General features: G+C 44.6%; 2 protein-coding genes across 2 annotated transcripts in view; one reads left to right on the top strand and one right to left on the bottom strand.

Moving 5' to 3' along the window:
* Positions 1 to 5502, top strand: part of UPK1B (uroplakin 1B) — a 38066-nt gene extending 32564 nt beyond the window's left edge. The window contains exon 9 of the transcript XR_012578940.1: positions 5168 to 5502. The gene's annotated coding sequence lies outside the window, so the exon portion shown is untranslated. The remainder of the gene's footprint in view (positions 1 to 5167) is intronic.
* Positions 1 to 19621, bottom strand: part of ARHGAP31 (Rho GTPase activating protein 31) — a 57174-nt gene that overhangs the window by 8919 nt on the left and 28634 nt on the right. Inside the window, exons 2-8 of the mRNA XM_005486128.4 lie at positions 11582 to 11684; positions 10942 to 11086; positions 5969 to 6051; positions 5243 to 5350; positions 3418 to 3563; positions 1916 to 2114; positions 16 to 140 (exon numbers count right to left, since the gene is read on the bottom strand). Of these exons, the coding sequence (XP_005486185.2) occupies positions 16 to 140; positions 1916 to 2114; positions 3418 to 3563; positions 5243 to 5350; positions 5969 to 6051; positions 10942 to 11086; positions 11582 to 11684 (909 nt within the window). The remainder of the gene's footprint in view (positions 1 to 15; positions 141 to 1915; positions 2115 to 3417; positions 3564 to 5242; positions 5351 to 5968; positions 6052 to 10941; positions 11087 to 11581; positions 11685 to 19621) is intronic.

Raw genomic sequence — 19621 nt, forward strand, 5'->3', positions numbered from 1 at the left:
AAAGTGTGTTCTTACCAGAGAGCTTCTGTGCCCTTACAAAGACACTCCCATTTCGACTCAGTTTAGACTTTGATTCTGAGCCAGAACGGCCCAAATTAAATATTGACTTCCATTTCTTGGACTTGGTGGATAATTTCCTCCTGGAAGGAAAAAAGATTCAGATGGTCACCAAACCTTAGCAACTTTTGCCTTTTTAATGCCCTCCAAAGTCCTCTGAGCTGTCTCCCCTCAACACTTTCTATTTTTTTCTTCTCACACCTCTTTTAACTCTAAAGCTTGCAAAGCATGGTCATACAAGCAACCCTTGTTGGCTGCATAGGTAGCAATCATGCTGTAATGATTTATCTGTACTGCTGATTTAACTATTTCATGGATGGAAAGACACCTAAGCCTTCAGATAGTTAGTTCTGGCATCATGCTACAGCAACAGTGATTGAGCAATCAACCATGCTTGTCTCCAGAAAAGAGTGGTTTTCAAGGCTCAGACTATCCTGAAATAAAGTAAAAAAAAATTGCTTTTTTAACAGGTTTTAATGGCACAATGTATGATAAATTCCAGGGAACTGATGGAATTGCTACCATTTCTCAGTGCACAAAGTTATGCTTTAAAGACCATGTCTTATGGCAAAAATAAAGGGATTCCTTAACGAGAACTAGCTATTAATGCTTCTCAGGCCAACCTTAATTTAATCACAGGTGTTATATATTCATGTGCAAGTATAATGTACTAACCAAACAGGAGGAGGTTTAAGGGAATTAAATCAATTTCTCATAACCCTCAGAGGAAGTGGGACACCAGTTCCCTGAGTCTCCTTGGAAATCCCAGCTTTTGCAGAAAGAAGCTTCTTGTCCTAATGCAATTTTTTCCTTGTATTCATATTTCTTTGTGAAGATCTGTTTCACTTCCTTCATTCTCATTCTGACTCCTCCTTCAATCTCCCCATCTTTCAGAGCAAGAATTCTCTTAGCTCCCTGCCCTGCTCTCCACACTGGACTTTCTATCCCCATATTTCTGCTTTTCCTTCTGATCTTCTTTCTGATCAATACAGAGAAGTACAAATTAGTCCTACAAAGGAGATAAATATTAGGGGATAGGACTTTTCAAATGAGAAAGGAGAAGACACTCTAGAGGGACAAACATATTTTTGTCTTAAGCTGGTTATCCTCTTGCCAGTATTCTCTTAGATGACTCCTTTTTGCTTCAATATATCAAGTGCCAATAAATATCTTTTTGTTCTGGTGCTTTCTGGGTCAGTAGATTAATGAGCCTCCTGCTGCAGAGGCTATAATCTATCTGAACCAGGCAGTAGAGTGGCCATATATTAACAGTTAGATAGACCAATAGATAAATACTTATTTGCCAACAACTGCAGCAACCTCAGCTGCAATCAGACTCTTCTCCTGGCAGAGACATAGCTGGCATAGGTGCCACTGTGTAAATATCTCTCCATGCTGGGAGTGAAAATGAGCCTTTCTGCTTGGCTGCAATTGCAGAGGAACCAGGGGAATGAAGAATCCGGAGCAGGTCAGTGGCACCAGGCGTGCCCTGGACCAGCCACCAGCAGGTGGAACGCGTAGATGAGCTATGCCCCAACCTGCTCCATGCTCATCCCGTGTTTAGCCAACTTCTGAGCTGGCACAAGGATGCAAAGACAACTCATTCCTCCTGCAGGAGGTCTGTGAGGATCTGCCCTGATGGAGAGAGGAGAGCTAGTGAAGCTATGAACCCAGCACCTGAAATACTTCTCAGGAGTAGCTCTGCCTCTTTTGAGGACGCTGAATTTTCTTTGTGTAGGGGCAGTAGATTCAGATGAGTGCAGGTGTGGGGGTATCACATTAACAGAAGGATCATGCCAAATCACACTGGGGAACCTGCACTTTTCTGTTTGTGCTTCACACTCCTCTTGGCACTTACTTGCTGTCAGGAAGGTCAACAACTGTGTGGAAGAGGGACCCAATTACAGGCACGATTTCAGGCAAGCTGTTCTCCCTCCTCTCCTTCCAAGCAGGATGGGATGCAGACAGACTCCGTGCCTGGGCTTCTTCCAGGCTCACCAGTTTCATTGGCAGGGAGGCCGAGGGGAGGGTCAAACTTTTCACAACTGATGCACTCTCTGAAAAACAAGAAAATACATTCCAGCCTGGGGTGAGGAGAGATGAGAGCAAGAGCTTCATGACTTTATTTGACTGGAACATCTCCTGTGGAGGGGGGAAAGAAGTGGCACGTGCAGGGAGAAAGGCTTTTTGTTAGATAAGCCTTTCAGCTCCCCAGCAACCTTATCCATCTGAGAACATTCCCAGCAGGGGCTATGCTTGCCAGCCAAAGGCAGGATTGTGTGGATTTGCTTCCTCTGCTGCACACACTTCTGTGTGAAGGAGGTGTCTCTGAAAACCACCAGGATTCACACATTCCCTTTACTCCTCCCTCACTCCCTTCCTCCATCTCGCCCCCACCCTCCCCCACTTTTGGAGCAGTTCACTCCCTGATCCCAATTTGGTTTTTTCTCCCACTTCCACATCTTTCTCCTTGTCTTGTTGCAGGATGGGAGATTGTTCTAAAAACTAGCATTACTTTAAACTTTTAATCCATTTCAGTGACCAGAAAGTAGTCTCACTGATAACCCAAAGTGTCTGTTTGTGGGGGCAGGGGCAAAGCCATGTTAAGGTAAAGATGGGCAGAATGAGCTGACACAGGGCTGCAGAGCAGAAAGGTGGATATTGCCTGAGTACTGAAGGTATCAGAAGTCTTTTGAGTGTGTAAAATGGGAAGGTGCATATTTCTGCAATTACTGCAGTGAGGTCACTGTGGATCGCATGCCTTCTCACTTCCCGGTCTTTGCCAACAAAACCATCACTAAACAGCAAAATCAGCATCTCTGAAAACTATTGATGTCCCAGGAAAAAAAAACACATCTCTTTTATAAAATGTCCTCAGGAACAAGATAGAAGTTTTTGGAGCACAAGATTAATTTTTTTCCCAGGAGTGCCTGGGAGTGTGACCTCTGACTTGGGTGGAAATTGTGGCTGCAGGGCAGGTATTGTTGGTATGAGGAATTGTAACTGGGGGAATCTGACAGAAGAGCTGAGACTGTGTCTGATGGACTTAGAGAGAAAGTTTAGACCAATATTGAGAATCAATCAGATGGTTCTTCCTTTTGGGGAAAGGGTTAAGCCACAGGAGACCGTGCAAAGGATAAGACATAAGGCAACCTGAGAAAACACTAAAGGAGGCTAGTATTGAAAAAGAAGATGTTGAAGATGGGGATGAAGAAGACAAGAGTAATGAGATATTGGGCTCAAGGTGTCTTTGGGGAAGTCTGTGGTGATAGCAAGGGTTTCTGTGCTTGTAATGTTAGTTGAAGGGAGCACTGAACGACATAGCAAGTGACACGGGAAGTGGCTCAGGGAGGTTGCTACCAATGTTCTCTGCAGAGCCGGCCTTCCTGGTGTTGTTGAAGATCTGATCCACGTGGTTCAGGATGAACTCGATCACCAGCTGCTGCATGCGCACCTCCAGGAAAGCTGCATCCCCATTGCAGCCAACGGCCTCAATCTCCTTTGACCTGCATGAGCAAAGAGGGGCACCAGTGGTGAGCATTGCCACACACAGCCCCTGGCAAGGACAGACCAGATTTCTTCCTGCAAGCAAGGCAGCTGGGATGATTTCCCCACTCTTGCTGTACCTCTTCCTCTCCTTCCCTCACAGGCCCTCATCCTCTCTTTGTCTTTTCACTCTTTTAAAAATTATTTTCTTTGATTTCTTTGCCATCTCTGCTACTTCCTTTCCTGAATGTGTTATTTTCCCCATATGGCTTTTACATTTTCAGCAGGTAAAACTGTGACTCTCAAGTTCCATTCTTCTTCCTTTTTCCTATTTTAGCTATGTCAAGGCTGGGCCTGAAAAACAACACAGGAGCCTTCAAAGGCTGCTTCTAGATCCCTACTCAGTGCTTCAATGACCTCTCAGTGAAATCCCTTAGACCCTGCTCAGGTCTTCCCCATGCCAATTTCTTCAATACTTCACCATGTGCCCCAATAATCTCTTTTCTGCCCCCCCTGTGCTCCCACATTCTCAATCTTGCTCTCAGCAAAGGAATATTCCTTATCTTGACATGCCAAAGTGTTGCTGAAGAAATTATCTTTGGGCAAAGGATCCTTTCTAAAGTTAATGACTGGTGTGTTAGATAACAGCTTGGGGCATTGCCAAGAGGATAACCCTGTGAGGAGACTGCAGTTGCATTGCTTGCTCCTTTCTTTTCCTCCCTGGGACTTGTACTTATTAAAGATTGCAAAGGAAAAACAGACTTCATTTTTTTTTGACAAGGACAGATGTTAGAATGAAAATGTCTCAGTAGTAAAGTCCCAATTTATGATATTCAATAGAGTCAACATTTTATTCATTTTCAGAACCTGCTCTGGCATCTTTGGGATTCAGAAGGGTGAGATAACTCTTTAGAGCATGCTTTTCAGGCCTGTACCTCTCTAGCCAATGTTCTCTGCCAGCCCAGGGCTACCCTGATGACTCTGCCATCGCCCCTCTCCTGCCCAGCTGCAGTCCTGCACTCTCCTTGCATAGTTCATTCCTCTAAATGCAGCGGTATTGGATGGATGGAAAGGGAATTTTGACAAGATACAAAATATTTAATTTTTTTTCCCATATGCTATTTTTCCTTGCTCTGCTTAGCTCTACAACATAGCAGCCAAACCCCTGCCTGCATCTAATCCAGGCTTCTTCACAGCAGAGTGCCAGGCACAACAAACATGAAAAACTAGCTGGTGGTCTTGAGATCTGACACTGGCTGCCGTTTCAAGCCCAGCAAGCTCATCTCAATTTTGCACAAGCAGATCTGGGAACAGGTCTCTAGTATTATTGCCCTGTTTTTCTCCCTTCTGATCCTTGCTGTCTCTCACTGCCCTGCTGCAGAAGCACTGGCACCATCAAAAATGTCATTAGCATTCCCAAGTGATGAGTTAAGTCCCCATTTCTAAATGTATGCTCAACTTGCAAATAACAACTTTTTTTTAATAAGAAACACACAAACCCACAAGCTTCCTTGGATGCTGGCAGTAAAACCTTAGATTATTCAACCTGGAAGAAAAGCTGTTTGCTCTGCTATGTTCTTCCCTTTAGTTGCTCAGCTTTTCCCCATATTTGCATTTCCCTCAGGTCATTGAGCTCAGATGCTGCCACTCCCCTTGGAACTCAGCACGGTGCTCTGGATTAGAGGAGCCTCTACTGTACCTGAGGAGATTTGGAGCCCACACCAAGGCCAGGTTTCTGGTGTGCATGTTGGTCATGTTGCTGAAGGAGGCCAGGTGAGTCAGGTGCTTGATCAGGTATTCCAACGTCCTGCAGTGGTTTCACACAAAGAAAGAATAATGTGTCACATTGCCAGGGCCTGCCTGCTGGGACAGCGAGGCTCAGAGCCAGCCCTGTCCCCTCCCCAGGTGTCTGCAATGGCACCACAGAGCCCGTGGGGCAGAGCAGACACAGCAGCAGCATCTGCAGGGGATGGCAGTGGATAGCTGAACAGCTGAGCTCCAACTGGGGTGGCAGGGTGGGGCATGAACCAAACCATCCTGAGCATGATGGGAGCAAAGAACACGGGAGATGGGTGGAAGAGGGAATGGGATGCTGCAAAGGCTGAGCTCTTAGCCCTTGCTCAAGCACCTCCAGCAAATCATCTTCTCCTTACCACACCCAGGACACTGCCCAAGGGTGCCACAGTGTTCATACTTGGGAAAGGGGGATGGTAAGAGTGCAGCAAGAACACCTTGCTCTGTCTCTAACAAAGGCTTGTTCAATGATATTTAAATGCCAGATAAATTGTTGCCAGATTTGGAAATGGTGAGTCAGCTTTTGGAAATTGATTTCTGGAAATGAATCCTAGAGCTATTTCAGGCACTATTCCCTGATGAGGTGAGGTCACCATGCTGATCCTCAGCACCTCTGTGGACACAATCTTACCTGTAATGTGATGGTGGCAGCTCCTGGATGACATTTTGAATTCGTGCCAGCTGCTCATCCTCGGGGAAGCGTGACACTGCTTCCTGCAGGGACACAAGGAAACAGTACACCCTGGCAATGGACTCAGGGGAAAAGGAAGAGGGATAAGAAGGGTCACACGAGACACCCTGTCTCAGAGGGAATGCTCTCTTGTTACCCTACAGAGCTATTGGAAGAAGAAGTTTCTTTGTGTCCCCAGCACAGCAGAGATTTCCTGCACTGTTGCTCCAAGTCTCAGCACACCATGCCCAGACATTCAGACATGGTGGTCAGTATTTATGGGAGAGGGGCAATCAAGGACTTAGACCTTCAATTACAAATTACACGGGGGGTTTTGGCTTGTGTTGATTTGTTTTGCTTTGCTTTTCATGGGGTATTTTTTTGGTTCTTTTCACTTTTTTAAACTTGGTTAATGATGGATAAAATCAGAGTAGAAAGAGAGAAGGGAAAATAATGGAAAAAGCAAAAAGCAATGACACCCCCCAAAAATAACCTGTTAAAACATGTTTTTCAAGCTGTTTTATGAGAATACCTTGGATATACATGTTCTGTATTCTTCAAAATAAACAATATTTTGACTGTCATAACAACATAGCTGAAGGGATTATTTTTGTGGGTTTGCATCTTTCATGATGGAAGAAGCCATAGCAGAATCCCTGCCCAGCAGATTAATAAACTCTTATACTCAGGCTTAGACAGAATCAAAGTTATACATCTCAGTCTTGAGCAAATCTCTACAGACCAAGAGCTCAGAAAGCCATGAGAAGATTTTGTCAGCATTCCTGGGAGTTCACTGCATTGGCATTCATCTGTTCAGCCATTCCCTTTCAATATTTCTGCTGGGGGAGGACAAGCCACCACCAGTTCAAACAGTGCACGACTGACTGGGAACCTCCTCCTACCCACACGCCTGCCGCTGGCGCTTGGAGCGAGTTCAAAGGAAGATGCTGTGACCCACACAGCCAGCACAAGCTTTGCCTCCAGACAGATGTCAGAGCTGCCAGGGGAGGAAAGGAAGGAAGCAACCCTTCCCAAGCCATCCATCACTTAAACATCACGAACCTGAAATTACCACTGCTAGAGAAGCATCTTCCTGCAGCAGCCACTACAGCACCCTCTGTGATGATGCTACCACTGCTGGTTTTGTCACTGCCCTCCCCTGAGATCACTTCTCATCTGCAACCATCAGCTAACCAAACACTGCCAGTTTCCAGGCCAGAGAAGTGATGGCAGATAAAACAAGTGAGCTCACTAGTTAGGCATATATGAGATGCACATGTATTTGGTTTGCCCAAATTAAAGGCAGGTTAACTCCTTTTAGTGATTTTACAAGTTTCTGTGTGTTGGAATGCTGGGGGACGCAAGACAGATGATGGACTTTGGACCTGGTTAACATAAGAGATTTGATAACAGGATGCCTTGGCAAAAGCAAACGGAACTTTGAAAATTAGACCTGGGTTGCAAGGAGATTAAATGAAACGAGTTTACCAGAAAAAGAAAATCCCATTAAACTCTGCAAGCTAGAGATGTTGCTATATGCATAAGTTTGTGTATGTGATTTTAACCTAATCATTGCAGTACACATTACTAGTCTCCCTGAAATAGTATATAAGCGTTTGTATCCCACAATAAAATCGGATTCTGATCACTGAGTCAGTCTCCCTGTCTCTCTCCATCGCCGACATCTATGGTGCCTTAAAAAAAAAGCCCAGAAATCTGAAACATAAGAGCTCTTGTAATCTTAATACAATATTTCCAGCTGAATAGCCTTGTCCAAAAATGGAGACTGAGAGAAATAAAAACTTTAACTGGTGCACCTAAAGCATTAGATTTCAACTAGATTGTACACAATATTTTCTCCCCTGCTGCACATTTTCATTCCCATATTCAACCTTCCGGGTCTCAAAGACCTAATGATTAGACAGCAAGTGAATACCAGCTTCTCTGAGGTCATGACCTGTTCAGTCCTCCAGGCCACATGTCTGACCCACACGAGCTGAGGAGAGACCTGAGGAGCCCTGCAAAACTGCAGATTACAGCAGCAGAATACAAAATTCAAGGAAGAGCCAATAATTCAATGTCTTGCACATCTGTTCATCATGGTATGAATTTATGCCATTTAAGATTTTTTTAACTCCACTAGTGATTCTGGGAGTCCACAATTCATGAGCCCTTGTTAAGGAGTGGAATACAGTCCAGAGAGAGAAGGTAAACTTGGCCTCCTAGAGCTGGTCCCTCTATGCCCAGGCTAGAACAAGCCAAGCAAAGTCAATTTATCTTTATCTCAATTTATCAATTAAAGTCCCAAGAAACAACCATCCATCACTAGGATACAAGATGGCAATCACTTGGCAAGAATGTATAGCCAGTGAGGTCATGACCGGGATGTTACACCTGTGAACTTGACATAGTGATGACCAAGAGGACAACCCTTCCTAGTCATTAAGAATTTGACTTTCCTTAGACAGAAATCTCTGAATCACTGTGGTGACTCAGAGTGCAGCCTATCCCAGCTCAGAGCCAGCTCTGGCTCAGTCAGGCTGGGATCAGCATGTGTTCTTTATTCCTACCAGCACTCCTCTGCTGAGGTACAGCTGCCACTGTTCCCTGCTCAGACACCCCACGCACACACACGCTCCCAAGGGGGTTTTCTGCTCCTTGGGGAATTGATCTTTCTTCTTTCTTTCCTCCTAGTATCTGACTGTGCTTCCTGTCAGCTGGGTTACCAATCATAAATCCTTTCTGAGCAGGCTTACATGAATAATGGATTTTGTGGCTAAGTGGAAAAACTGAAAAGCCAGAGATTTAATAAAAACAACGTTTCAGGTCAACCCAAAGTGATAACATTTTGGGAAGCCGGTATAAGATTTTAGAAAACAACTGTTCAAGGTTGACCAAAAGCATCACACTCAAACATTAGTTACAGAAATGATAATTAAAATTTGGAACTATTTAACCCTTTTCTGAAAGACATTTTCTATAAGTTAGATGTGTTGATGTAACATTGAAACATTTCCTTTAGATAGTATTTGTAAAAGAAACACTCAGACAGTTACAGAAATGTTTTCCCTTTTGTTTTTGAATAAAGCTATTTACCAAATGTATCTACTGAAAATCTGCAAGTCATCATCCCAAAACTTCACTTTTCAGCAAACATTCTTTCCTAAAAGAAGTTTCCATCTAAATCTTAATGTTTCCTTTACAGCATTTTTTCTTCCATAAATCAGTAGCGATAGCCAGGAAGACACCGGCCAAATAGCTCCAACAAGAATGAGACTCATCAGTTACAGTGAATGGCTGAATGATACCCTGCATTTTCAAGATCCTATTCATCCTGACTGTCTCCAGCAATCCTACCCCATATCCTCAAAACCCTTTTATCCTGAGGACACAGGTCAATTTTTCAAATCTGCTCAGGATTTTCCCTGAAGATTTGACTCTATATCACCTTGAAACAAAGACCAATCTTACTTAAAATTTGGAACAGCAAGACACCTAACATTACTGCACGGCTGTCAGGCAGCACAGCAAGCCATTCCCACCCCAAAATCCCCAGCAGAGCTGTGTTCCTAAGAGCTACCTGACTTCTTACAGCAAGTTCCAGATTGGCTGGTCCCATCTGGCTCTGCCCCACAGCAAGCACTGACACCTCTTTCCAAAACAGGCAACAGGGAGACTTTGGAGAGCATCTCCTTGTGAGGACCCCATGGATCTCTCCCAGTGCCCCCTGTGCCACAGCAGTGTCACTTGGAAGTGCTTGATTTGGGATAGAGGCAACTCAGACAGCAACACCTGATTTTGCAGAACTTCTTCTCTGCAACATCTGACATTTTTGGCAATGGCTGTCAACTCCTCCTCCTCCCAGCAAATGGGAAAGAGCAGGATGACAGAAATTCTTAACAAAGGACGGATGTTTCTAACTCTGAGAAAACAATCTTTCCCATCCCCTACACCAGTTATCTTAAGAAGTAGGTAAATTCTTTTAGCTGGAAGTGCATACCTTCAGCATGCAAGATTTCAGCCTCAATGATGGAATGTAAATTTGCTGGTGTCATAAAAAACTGAAAGTAGATTTAGAGCACTAAGAAACACGCAGGCTTTAATAACAAGCATAGCTTGCTGTGCCATCTTTTAATAAAATATTATCTGTCATCAAAATTAGCCAAGTCTCTTAAAAATTCAGGCTTTGTGGTCTTATATTTCTGCTCCCCCGCAGTCTGCTCCTAAGCTCCAACTGTATCCACGTATAATCTGTGGCTGCTTTCCAGAACCAAGTAACTACTCTTTGAATTGCAATCTCTTTAAACAAAGTTAGAGATTTCTGCTTGGCCAGCTGCCACTTTCCTTTGCCATTTTTATTTATAATGTGATCATGATGGACCTGATATGCCGTATCTGGCATAACCAGTATCCTCATCTGCAGCTCTACAAACAGCATGAAAAGTGTGGCAGATGCAGAAAAGTGTATACTTTACACATGGGCTGGGCAACCAGTTTGTGCAGGTGTCAGGGGCAGTTGGAGGGACAGGGATGAGGAAACCACACCCCTGTGATTATGATCACAAGCCCAGGTGAGCCAGAAGATTCAGTGATGGACAGTAATGAGGAAAAGAAAGAGAATTAGTAGTGCTGGGAGGAGGCGCACAATGGGGAGAAAAAGAAGCAGCGGGGAAGGAACGCAGTGAAAAAATGAGCAAGATGAAGGGGAGGAAACAGCAGACAAACTGAGAGAAATAAACATGAAATGGTGAAAAGAAACAAGGACAGGGAAAGACAGCCAACATGAGATGAGAAGGGAAGAGCACTGAGAAGTGTTTACATGGATAGATGCACCAGAAGCCAGGACACTGGAGTGAATCCCAAACAGCTGTCATGGAGGAATGTGCAGCACATCCACACTGCTGGAGAAGAACAAGAACAGCCAAGGGTCTTACCGTGAATTTCTTGTAGAGCTCATAAGTGAGGAGAGGGTTGGGCAGCTCCCTGAAGTACAGCTTGCAGAGTGACCCCACACAGTGGATGTCCTGGAGGTAAACTTCCCTTGTCAAATCTGGGCATTGGTCAGAAACAAACTCTTGTCTGAAACAATATGGAAGCATAACAATATGGGTGAATAAGAGCTGTAGCAGGCCAGTACTCCACCCTAAGCACTCATTTACAGAGTAAATGAGAAAAAACAAATGGGAAAGCAGAGATGTCTCTTCAGGCTGCCCCAGATTGTGTCCCAAGTTCAGGCAGATGTTGAGGTTTCAATTAGTCTTCATTATCCCTAACGCAGGGAGTGGATCTCAAACTGATATAAGGAGATTGCTTTGTCCCAAAGTGAGAGAGAGCAACTCAGTATTTGCACTGAGACCCTCCTTGCTTTTCCCACTAATAGGTGCAGAGGGAGACATAGGTTTTTTGGGCTAATCCCTAAAATGCTGCCTTTCCCTGTTAGCAACTTCAAAGACAGTTTATCTTCTGCATCAGTGTGGACCTCTGTTGGCCACAGTGTGTACCTGAGGGACTAACACCAAAAAGGTATGAGCAATGTCCCTAAATCCCTCTGACACTCCCAAACGTTGCCCTTACCTCAACTTCTGTATGTTGGATGTCACTCCTGAGAGCCGGTAGATCCCATCCACGATGCCATGAGTCTCAATGAACTCCGCACAGCTCTTCAGCACGTAGGGGACTACGAGAGGGAAACAAAGCAAGATGTCCAGTGAATACACACTGACAGCTCCCACAAGTCACCACAGAGGAGACAGTTCCATGAAAAAAACAGCAGAAGCTCTCTGTGGATGCAGGGAAGGGTACAGCAATGAAAGAAATACAGTGCAAATCAAAAATAGCCCCGTGGCAAGTGCAAAGTGGCCGTGAGGATATGCTGTGGTTGTGCCATACAATGCTTATTAACATGTGACAATGACTGACCCTGAAGTCACAGTAACATAGCAGAAAGAAAGGTAGGGTTTCCCTCTCTTCCTATTTCTTCCAAAATAAAATAAAATAAGCTCTTTCATTCTAATTGAAAGCATGTGGTAAAGCTTGAGGTCCTGAGAACCTCCACCCTCCTCAGTATAGAGCTCCAGCCTTGCTGAATTGTGCCAAAAGGTCTCATTGGCTTGGATAAAAATCAGAGAAGCATTCACACTTCCATATAAGCCTACATACCCACAGTTTAGTGCTCAAAAATCCCACTGAGGGGGTATAAAGTTCAAATATTGACTAGATCTGCACACTGACAAAACCTGACATCAGCTTCAAAAGAGCTCCATCAGCATAACTAGACAAAGACTTAACCAGTCTTAAAGCTGAGAGGAGCCTGAGGCACAACATTTACATCCAGGCTTGGACCCAAAGTATATGTTTATTTTTTCCCCATTATATAGGTACAAGAGCCCCCCATTCTCTTGGTCAGATCAAGGCTCCCTGTCCCCAGTACTATAACAACCCAAGCTATAACAATAACAGTAAGAAAGCCCTTCCTTATTAGGTGCTAGAAACTACTGTGTATTTAATGCAATGCTTCACACAGCCATAGGCACAAGTCAGTAAATGCACAAGTCAAAAGTTCCCTGCTATAATGCTGACTCTGCTGCAGTGCACATTTCAAAAGCTGTATGGAGAGAAACCAGCTAAGCCATAGATTTGACTGGAAAGCCAGGCATAGCAATTACTGCATCTTTGTGACACCCTGGAGACAATGCCTCTGGCTGGACCTTCCCTGAGCCCTTCTGCTCAAAGTTCAGGACTATAACGACATATTAACGTGTGCTTTATCAGATGGCATCCAAAGACAGCCCTCCAATGACAGCCTGAACAAAAACAGTTAGTACATTATTATTTTTCTTACTTTATTATTTCTCATGGGAGCCACCGAGGCCAGAGCCAGCTCATGGGTGGACCTGTCCCTGCCAAGCACTGCAGGGCACAGGCTCTGGTGAGAAGGGCTCCAAGCTTGCACCCACCTCAGGGGCACACTGCTACTGAGCCAGTCACTCAGGGAAGGGCTGCCCTTCTGCCTCCTGACTTGCTGAGGGAAGTACAGAAGAAGTCCTTTCATGTGTCCCTTCTCTTGTCTTTTGGCCAAACCAAACACAGGCGTGCACTAAGTCCCAGTGATTACTTGGAAGCCTGAACGGTCCAAACAGACTAATTCTTCTCAGCCAAAGGAGCTTCTCCAAAACATCAGGGAAAAATTGACTTTAAGGGTTTTTTGAGCAGGCACTCATAACATGGGTACATTGGTGTGTCACACTCAAAGCTCTTGTGCTCATTTTCAAGACCCTCAAGCTGTTGGGTGGAGCTCATGGCAGAGGCCCAAAGCCTAAACAGTGTTCATGAAACCATGGAATTGCAAAGAGAACAGCTGAAGTGACAGAGTGAAAGCTTTGTCCACAACAGTCACAGAGCTATGGTATTCTCTCCTCATGGACTTTGGAGGGGAAGGTGCATCAAAGCTTTCCAGAAAGTAAAGAACCTAGGAAGCATTCCTTTCACTGCATGCAACACCTACTTGCTATGTGGGCTGAATGGTGTGGAAGGAGACAGAGAAAAAAAAGAAGTACTAAATTTCCTTAAGATCCTTCCAAGAAAAGTCCAAGTGACACATCAAAAAAAGAGGACCTTCCTATCCCTGAGTAAGTCCTGATTAACTGCCGTAGGGAACTCAGATCATATGATGATGAGAATGCTAAAAAAAAGGAAAGATAAATTACTTCAGGCCTCATTTCCATTTCTGGAAAATCAAGCTTTAACATCTTTATGGCAGAAGCTATGCATACACAGCATATTAAAATTTCCTTCTTGGTAGGGGTCTTGGAATAAATGACATGTAACTAGCAAAAATGAAAGTTAGGCAGATCCATGTCCACCCCAGATCTGTCTTGGTGAGAGAATAGAAACCATTGAACTCCATGCAACCCGAAAAAAGAATTAATTGAACAGAAACCATATTTGATCACAACAGCCACATGACAAGGTTTGTCTAAAGGTTAACAGTCTTTCATGGAGACAAGCCTCATATGATGGTGCCTGGCTGCCAAAAAATGGGGTACATGCACAAAGAATGCTTTATTAGATACTTTTTAAAACCTCAGTATTAAGAATAAGAACACCAACTAAAAATGCAGATAGTGATGTTTGTTGTGACTAATTTGACCTCTTGAAAGCAAGACCTATTAAATCACACCGTTTTTTGGCTGAGTTAGAAGTTTCCTTGGAGTAAATTAGGTCAAGAGGCCTCAGGCAGGTAAGCAAACCCCCTATACAGAAGAAGAGAAGGCTACATCTGTCTGTTGAGGACTGGTAAGCAAAAACATGGGCCTGAGGGGAACAATCTGTAGCAAATGGATAAAATTCAACCCATTTTTAAAAGTGGGTGAAAACTGCACAGCAGGGACAACCTATAGATTGCAAATAGGCAATATACAATGAGCTCTGCTGGTGTCTCTTACTGCAGCCCTGCATTTTTCCTTGCTTTTCCAACCCTGGGCTTCTCACATATCTCTGCCAGTGCCCTTCACTCATCATGTACAAGATTTCCTGCCATACCAGGTCTTTGGCTCCTGGAAAGAGAAAGAGTCAGTTATGCCAAAATTTGTGGCAGTTTTGTGATGTCAAAAAAAAATCCCATAGAGGACACTTTTCACTCGCAACTGAAAATTACAGACTTTGACCTCAGATCCCTGGAGGTGAAGGGACTACATTGACTTCCTGCAAATCAAGCCCCTAAATGCAGCACTTGTATGGAACTGGAGCACAATAAATGTTTTCTTTGAGCAGGACCTGTAGCTCTGGCATTCCTGAGCAGCTCTGATCTCCTACAAAGCTTAGCCTTTTGGGCTTTTGGGGGTGGTAAGGTTAGAGCAGCAGTGAGCAGCTCTCTTCCACTTCCAGGAGTTTCTGAGCTTGTAGGATTATTTCAGACATGGCTCCTGATGAACTGAGGCTGGGATCAGCCCTGAATGGAGGAAGGTACAGGCTCTGGCATGTGCTTTGCAGCAGGTCTCTATCAGAGTCACAGGGCATGTAAATCACAGGGCTGGGTGTCTCCCACAGGAAGATGAGACATGGATGGGGATTTGCAGCAGGGGCTGTACGTGCAGGCACAGAAAAGAGATGGGGGGCAGGGAGTCCAGTCTTGACACTCCTATAATTAACACTGTGCTGCAAGCTTACGAGGCTTAGGAGCTGGAAGGGGCAGCTGGTGTCACACAGACCCTGCTTGTTCTGCCAGACAGCCAAACTGTCCCCATTTAAAACTACAACAGAAACCAGATGGAGGAGGACGAGAGAGCGTGGAGCAAGGCACCAGTCAGAAGGGAAATTGAGTTATAAACACTCTGCACACAAAAGACAATACTTCTCTTCCCCTAGACAAAAATAAACCAGAAGGGCAGTCACAGTAACTCGTTCCACTCTCACTGGGGATCACCTCCAACTTCAGTGTGCACCTTCACCAGGCTCTTTTCCAAGACAACAGCCCATGCCACCTCCTTTACAGGTGTCTGCTACTCTCACTGGGTCAGGCACCACTTCTCCTCCTTCTGATCCCCCCAGCTCCCAGTGTCAGCACTGGGCACTGAAATTCCCACCTCCCTGCCCTGTTGGCTCTCCTGTCCCTTCCCAGTCACGGTGCTGCCACCCCCCAAAGCTCCCCAGCAGCAAGCCAGGTGCCCACTCTTTGCCAGCCTGGCAAAGGCTCCATCTGGCACTGGACTGAGCACTTTGGATCCCCAAGCAGCCCAAGCTGGAGAGGTCACTAAGAAAAGAGGGAGTGACCCCATCCAGTCACCAGTGGGAGGATGCCCTCCTGGCCTCCCACCAAAGCCAGCAAAGGGCAAGGAGGATGCTGGTCCAGCAGCAGATGCAGGCAATATCCTGGCCTTCAGTGCCACCTTCCAGAAGAAACTCTGAGTGTCCATGGGCTACAGAGGGACTCAGGGAGGAGGTTGCTGAGTCAGACACCCTAACCAGTCAGTGTGAAGGGTGCCCAGTTAGACAGTAAGTCAGCTAACCTGGACAGGGCCATGTGCTCAGGGTACCTCCACTGAGCTGGACTGAACAGCAGCATACTGAATTTTCTACTTTACCCTTCTGTTATTTTCTCAGACTACTCCTTGTAAGGATAAGCACTGCTGACAGACATGCTCAGGGCCTCCTTGGTAGTTGGTTTCTGCCACATGGTGGAGGTTTTATGCCCTCTCTAATTTTATTTTAATTTTAGTTCAGCTATTGGGAGGATAAATGCAGACCTTTCATTTCACCTGGAACACCAACTTTTTGATTTTTGACTTGCAGGAAATAGTTTGGATTTTTTTTTTTTTTAATTTCCCCTCACTATGAATCCTGCACCATAAAAAAAAAAAAAGGCTGCAGACATTTTTATTTCATCCTTTTGGTTTTGTTATACATAAGTATTTTTTAAAATTGTCTTCAATGAACCTCAATAGTAGTGCATGCTTCCTATCATGCTATGTCAATACCGTGACAATAAAGGTCAAAAGTCTCCTGTTTCAATTTAAATTACTAAAATAGGAAATACTTCCTTTTATAAGGGGTTTCAGTCTGTACTAAGCGAGAGTTGTTATTTTGTACAAAATAATAACAAAATAGAACAAACTAATATATTCTGTTGGCCTCCTAATCACAGGAAAGGAACAACATTGTACAAATGGCAACATACTTGATCATCAGTATCTCTGATATGATATTTTTCTGCATTTCCTGACTTTCTACTGTAAATCACGAGTTTTAAAGCTGATTCACTATTTTTTTTTTTTTTTTTTGCTGACATGGCCTGATTTTCACTAGGCATAAGGTTGGTTGAGAAACAGGCTTGAAAGCAGATCAAGCTGTGCTCTCCTCCCTGCAGCTCACCCGAGCCCTAGTGCAGCACATCAGTCACAACACCAGATTTTCTCCCAGTGCACTGCCCTAACCAGTGGCAGCTAAGGATAAATCCTGCCTTCCCACCACATAGCATTTCCTTTGCCTTCCACTGTTTCCTTGCCAGCACCAGCCAGGGATGGAAGGGACCACAGCACCCAAAATCCATGCAGAGGGTCTCTCCTGCTCAGAGATTAAAATGGCAGAGCTGGGAAAGGGGATGGTTTGCCCTGTCAGGACATAAATGCTACAAGGACAAAGCTTCAGTTTCCAGGATGTCTGTGCATACTTTTCACCAGCACTAAGTTCATTTTACAGAATAAAAAAAAAAAAAAAGAAAGAAAAAAAAAAGCCAAAACCTGTTTCACTCTCAAATTCCAGTGTTGAATTTGGCTGTTAGCTGTGGCCAAGCTGCCACAACCCCTCCATACACACACACGCCTGTATTTGAACAGCATGAGACAGTAAACAGCACCAAACCAGCGTAAAAACAAACCACCTTGGTTTGTACAATTCACCTTGGCTTCTCTCCTTTAGCTGCCATAAACACAGTTTAAAGGGATGAATGGTTGGCACCAAGGTGATCCTGTCCACATGGGCAGCACAATTTATTCACTGTGTAAGTCACACACTTCATGTGTTTTTTCCCCTCTGCTTCTGTGAGAAATGGCCCTGCAGTGTCACAAAGGTTATCACAACAGTGCCATTCCCTGTGATGAAAGCACTGTCCTGTCACAGTTGTGATTTTGTGGGCAAAGATGTAGGAAAAACAGATCTCAAATCTGTCAGATGCTGCGAGCCATCACCCTCCATGGCCTGCGTGGGAAGTGGAAACACTGAGTGCTGTTTGGGATGTGCCCTTCTAATTCCAAGCACACACATTTCAACACAACCTGCAGGCTCACACATTTCAACACAACCTCCCTGCTTGGGAGTTTGAGTGAAGCCAACGGCACCACCTTCAAGGATATTTTTTTCCCCCCATTGATATTATACCCAGCTTACATCTAACATATCTAAATAAGACATGTAGGAACACCTGATTTTCCAGACCAGATCTGACAACTGTGATGTTTGAAGCAGGAATGAAAAAGCCCTTGGCAGACCCAGCCAGCTCACAGACAGCACACATCAAAGAGAGCCTAAGAGAAAGCACTGCCAAAGCAGGCACTGAATGCTGACTCTCAGCCCCGGCGGTCACCGTGCCCCTCTGAAATGTGACTTTACCTTGACATAGCTGGCAAATTCTGTCACGCAGGCACTTTTGAAAGAGGTTGTACTAAATACTAGAATAGTTTTGTTAGGAAAACATCCTGCTGAGAATTTCCTGAAAAAAAAGGACCAGATAACAGAACAGGATATCTCCACTCCTAGCTTTTATGACTCTGTGGTACAACCACCTCGGAAAACAGTGGCTCAGGTTCTGCATGGCAGGTCAATGAGCTGTGCACGTCCTCAGCTAACCATTCCAATCCTAACTACCCTGATCCACAGCAGATTAGGGTGGATATTGTACAGCATTTTGTTTACCACATCACAAGCAATCAGGATAAATAATTCTGGAGATGAGAGTAACTGGACAATTTATGCTGTGTCTGGGAATGGACTCGGGTGTAAGTATAGAAAACATCAGAATAGTTTTGGAGCTGCATGTAATGAATTGACCTCTGTATTGGTAAATGCCTAGATGCTGTGATGACAAGCAAGCTGTAAGACAGGAGTTCTGCCATGGACCTCGATTCTGGTGACAGGTACCAAAACCAGTAACAAATCCAAAGGCTGCCCCAGCTGATGGAGTGCAGGAGAAGGGCGATGCCGCTGCTGCAGCTCAAGGGAGCTGGGACAAGCAACCAGCCAGGGAAGAACCCAGGTAAGTGTTGGGTGATGGGATGGAAAGCCAGCAATGTAGGCTTCATATGAAGTCTCTTGACAGCCTATTGTCTTTCATTCAGATTGATAAACAAGCTCATGGCATGTTTTCTGTATCAGGCTTTCCTTTCTTCTTCTGGTCTCATCTTAAGCACAGAAATCCAAGTAAGCCATGCTAACCCACTTAACTGCTGGCAACAAAGCCCCAGATTGCATGAACTGCATAAGTTTCTTCCTCCTCTCACCAGCTTTTGGTCTTCATATTTTCATTTACAAGAGCTTCAGAAGAAATTTAAAAATCAAGCACATCTTTTACTTGGGCCTACCACCTGATATAGACCTGCTCATTTTCTTACAGTCCCAAAATTACTGTGGAGGCAACTTGTAAGCTTTAACACATGCTTCTTGACTGTTGTAAGGAGGTAGAACCCAAAATCTCCCTCATCGCTTTGAGATTCCTACATGGGATTATTAGGATTCCAGAATCAGGAGAGCAGCAATTCAAGGGGATCAATGCTCCCTACCTGAGTGTCAGTGTTAGTTTGTCCCTTAGTCCTTTTCAACTTGGACTCTAGTGTGCTAGGCAATAGGGATTCCAGCTTTCTCTTTATAATACAGACTTTTGGGGCTGTTAGAAGGAAATTCTGAGTGCTTAGATGTGCACCTGAAAAATACCAGTGACTAAACAGTTTTGAAGTCCTTTGTACTGTGCCCTTCACAAACACCATCTCCATACACCGAAATCTGCAGCAATCTCTAGAGGACATTGAATCTGCCTGCAGCTTCTGTGCTGCTCTGTAATGATCTTCCACTGCTCAACAGATCCTTACTTCCCTTTTGTAGCGGTGGCATGGTGGTGACAAAAGC

The sequence above is a fragment of the Zonotrichia albicollis genome, chromosome 2, assembly GCF_047830755.1.
Source record: "Zonotrichia albicollis isolate bZonAlb1 chromosome 2, bZonAlb1.hap1, whole genome shotgun sequence".
NCBI classification, from domain to species: Eukaryota; Metazoa; Chordata; class Aves; order Passeriformes; family Passerellidae; genus Zonotrichia; species Zonotrichia albicollis.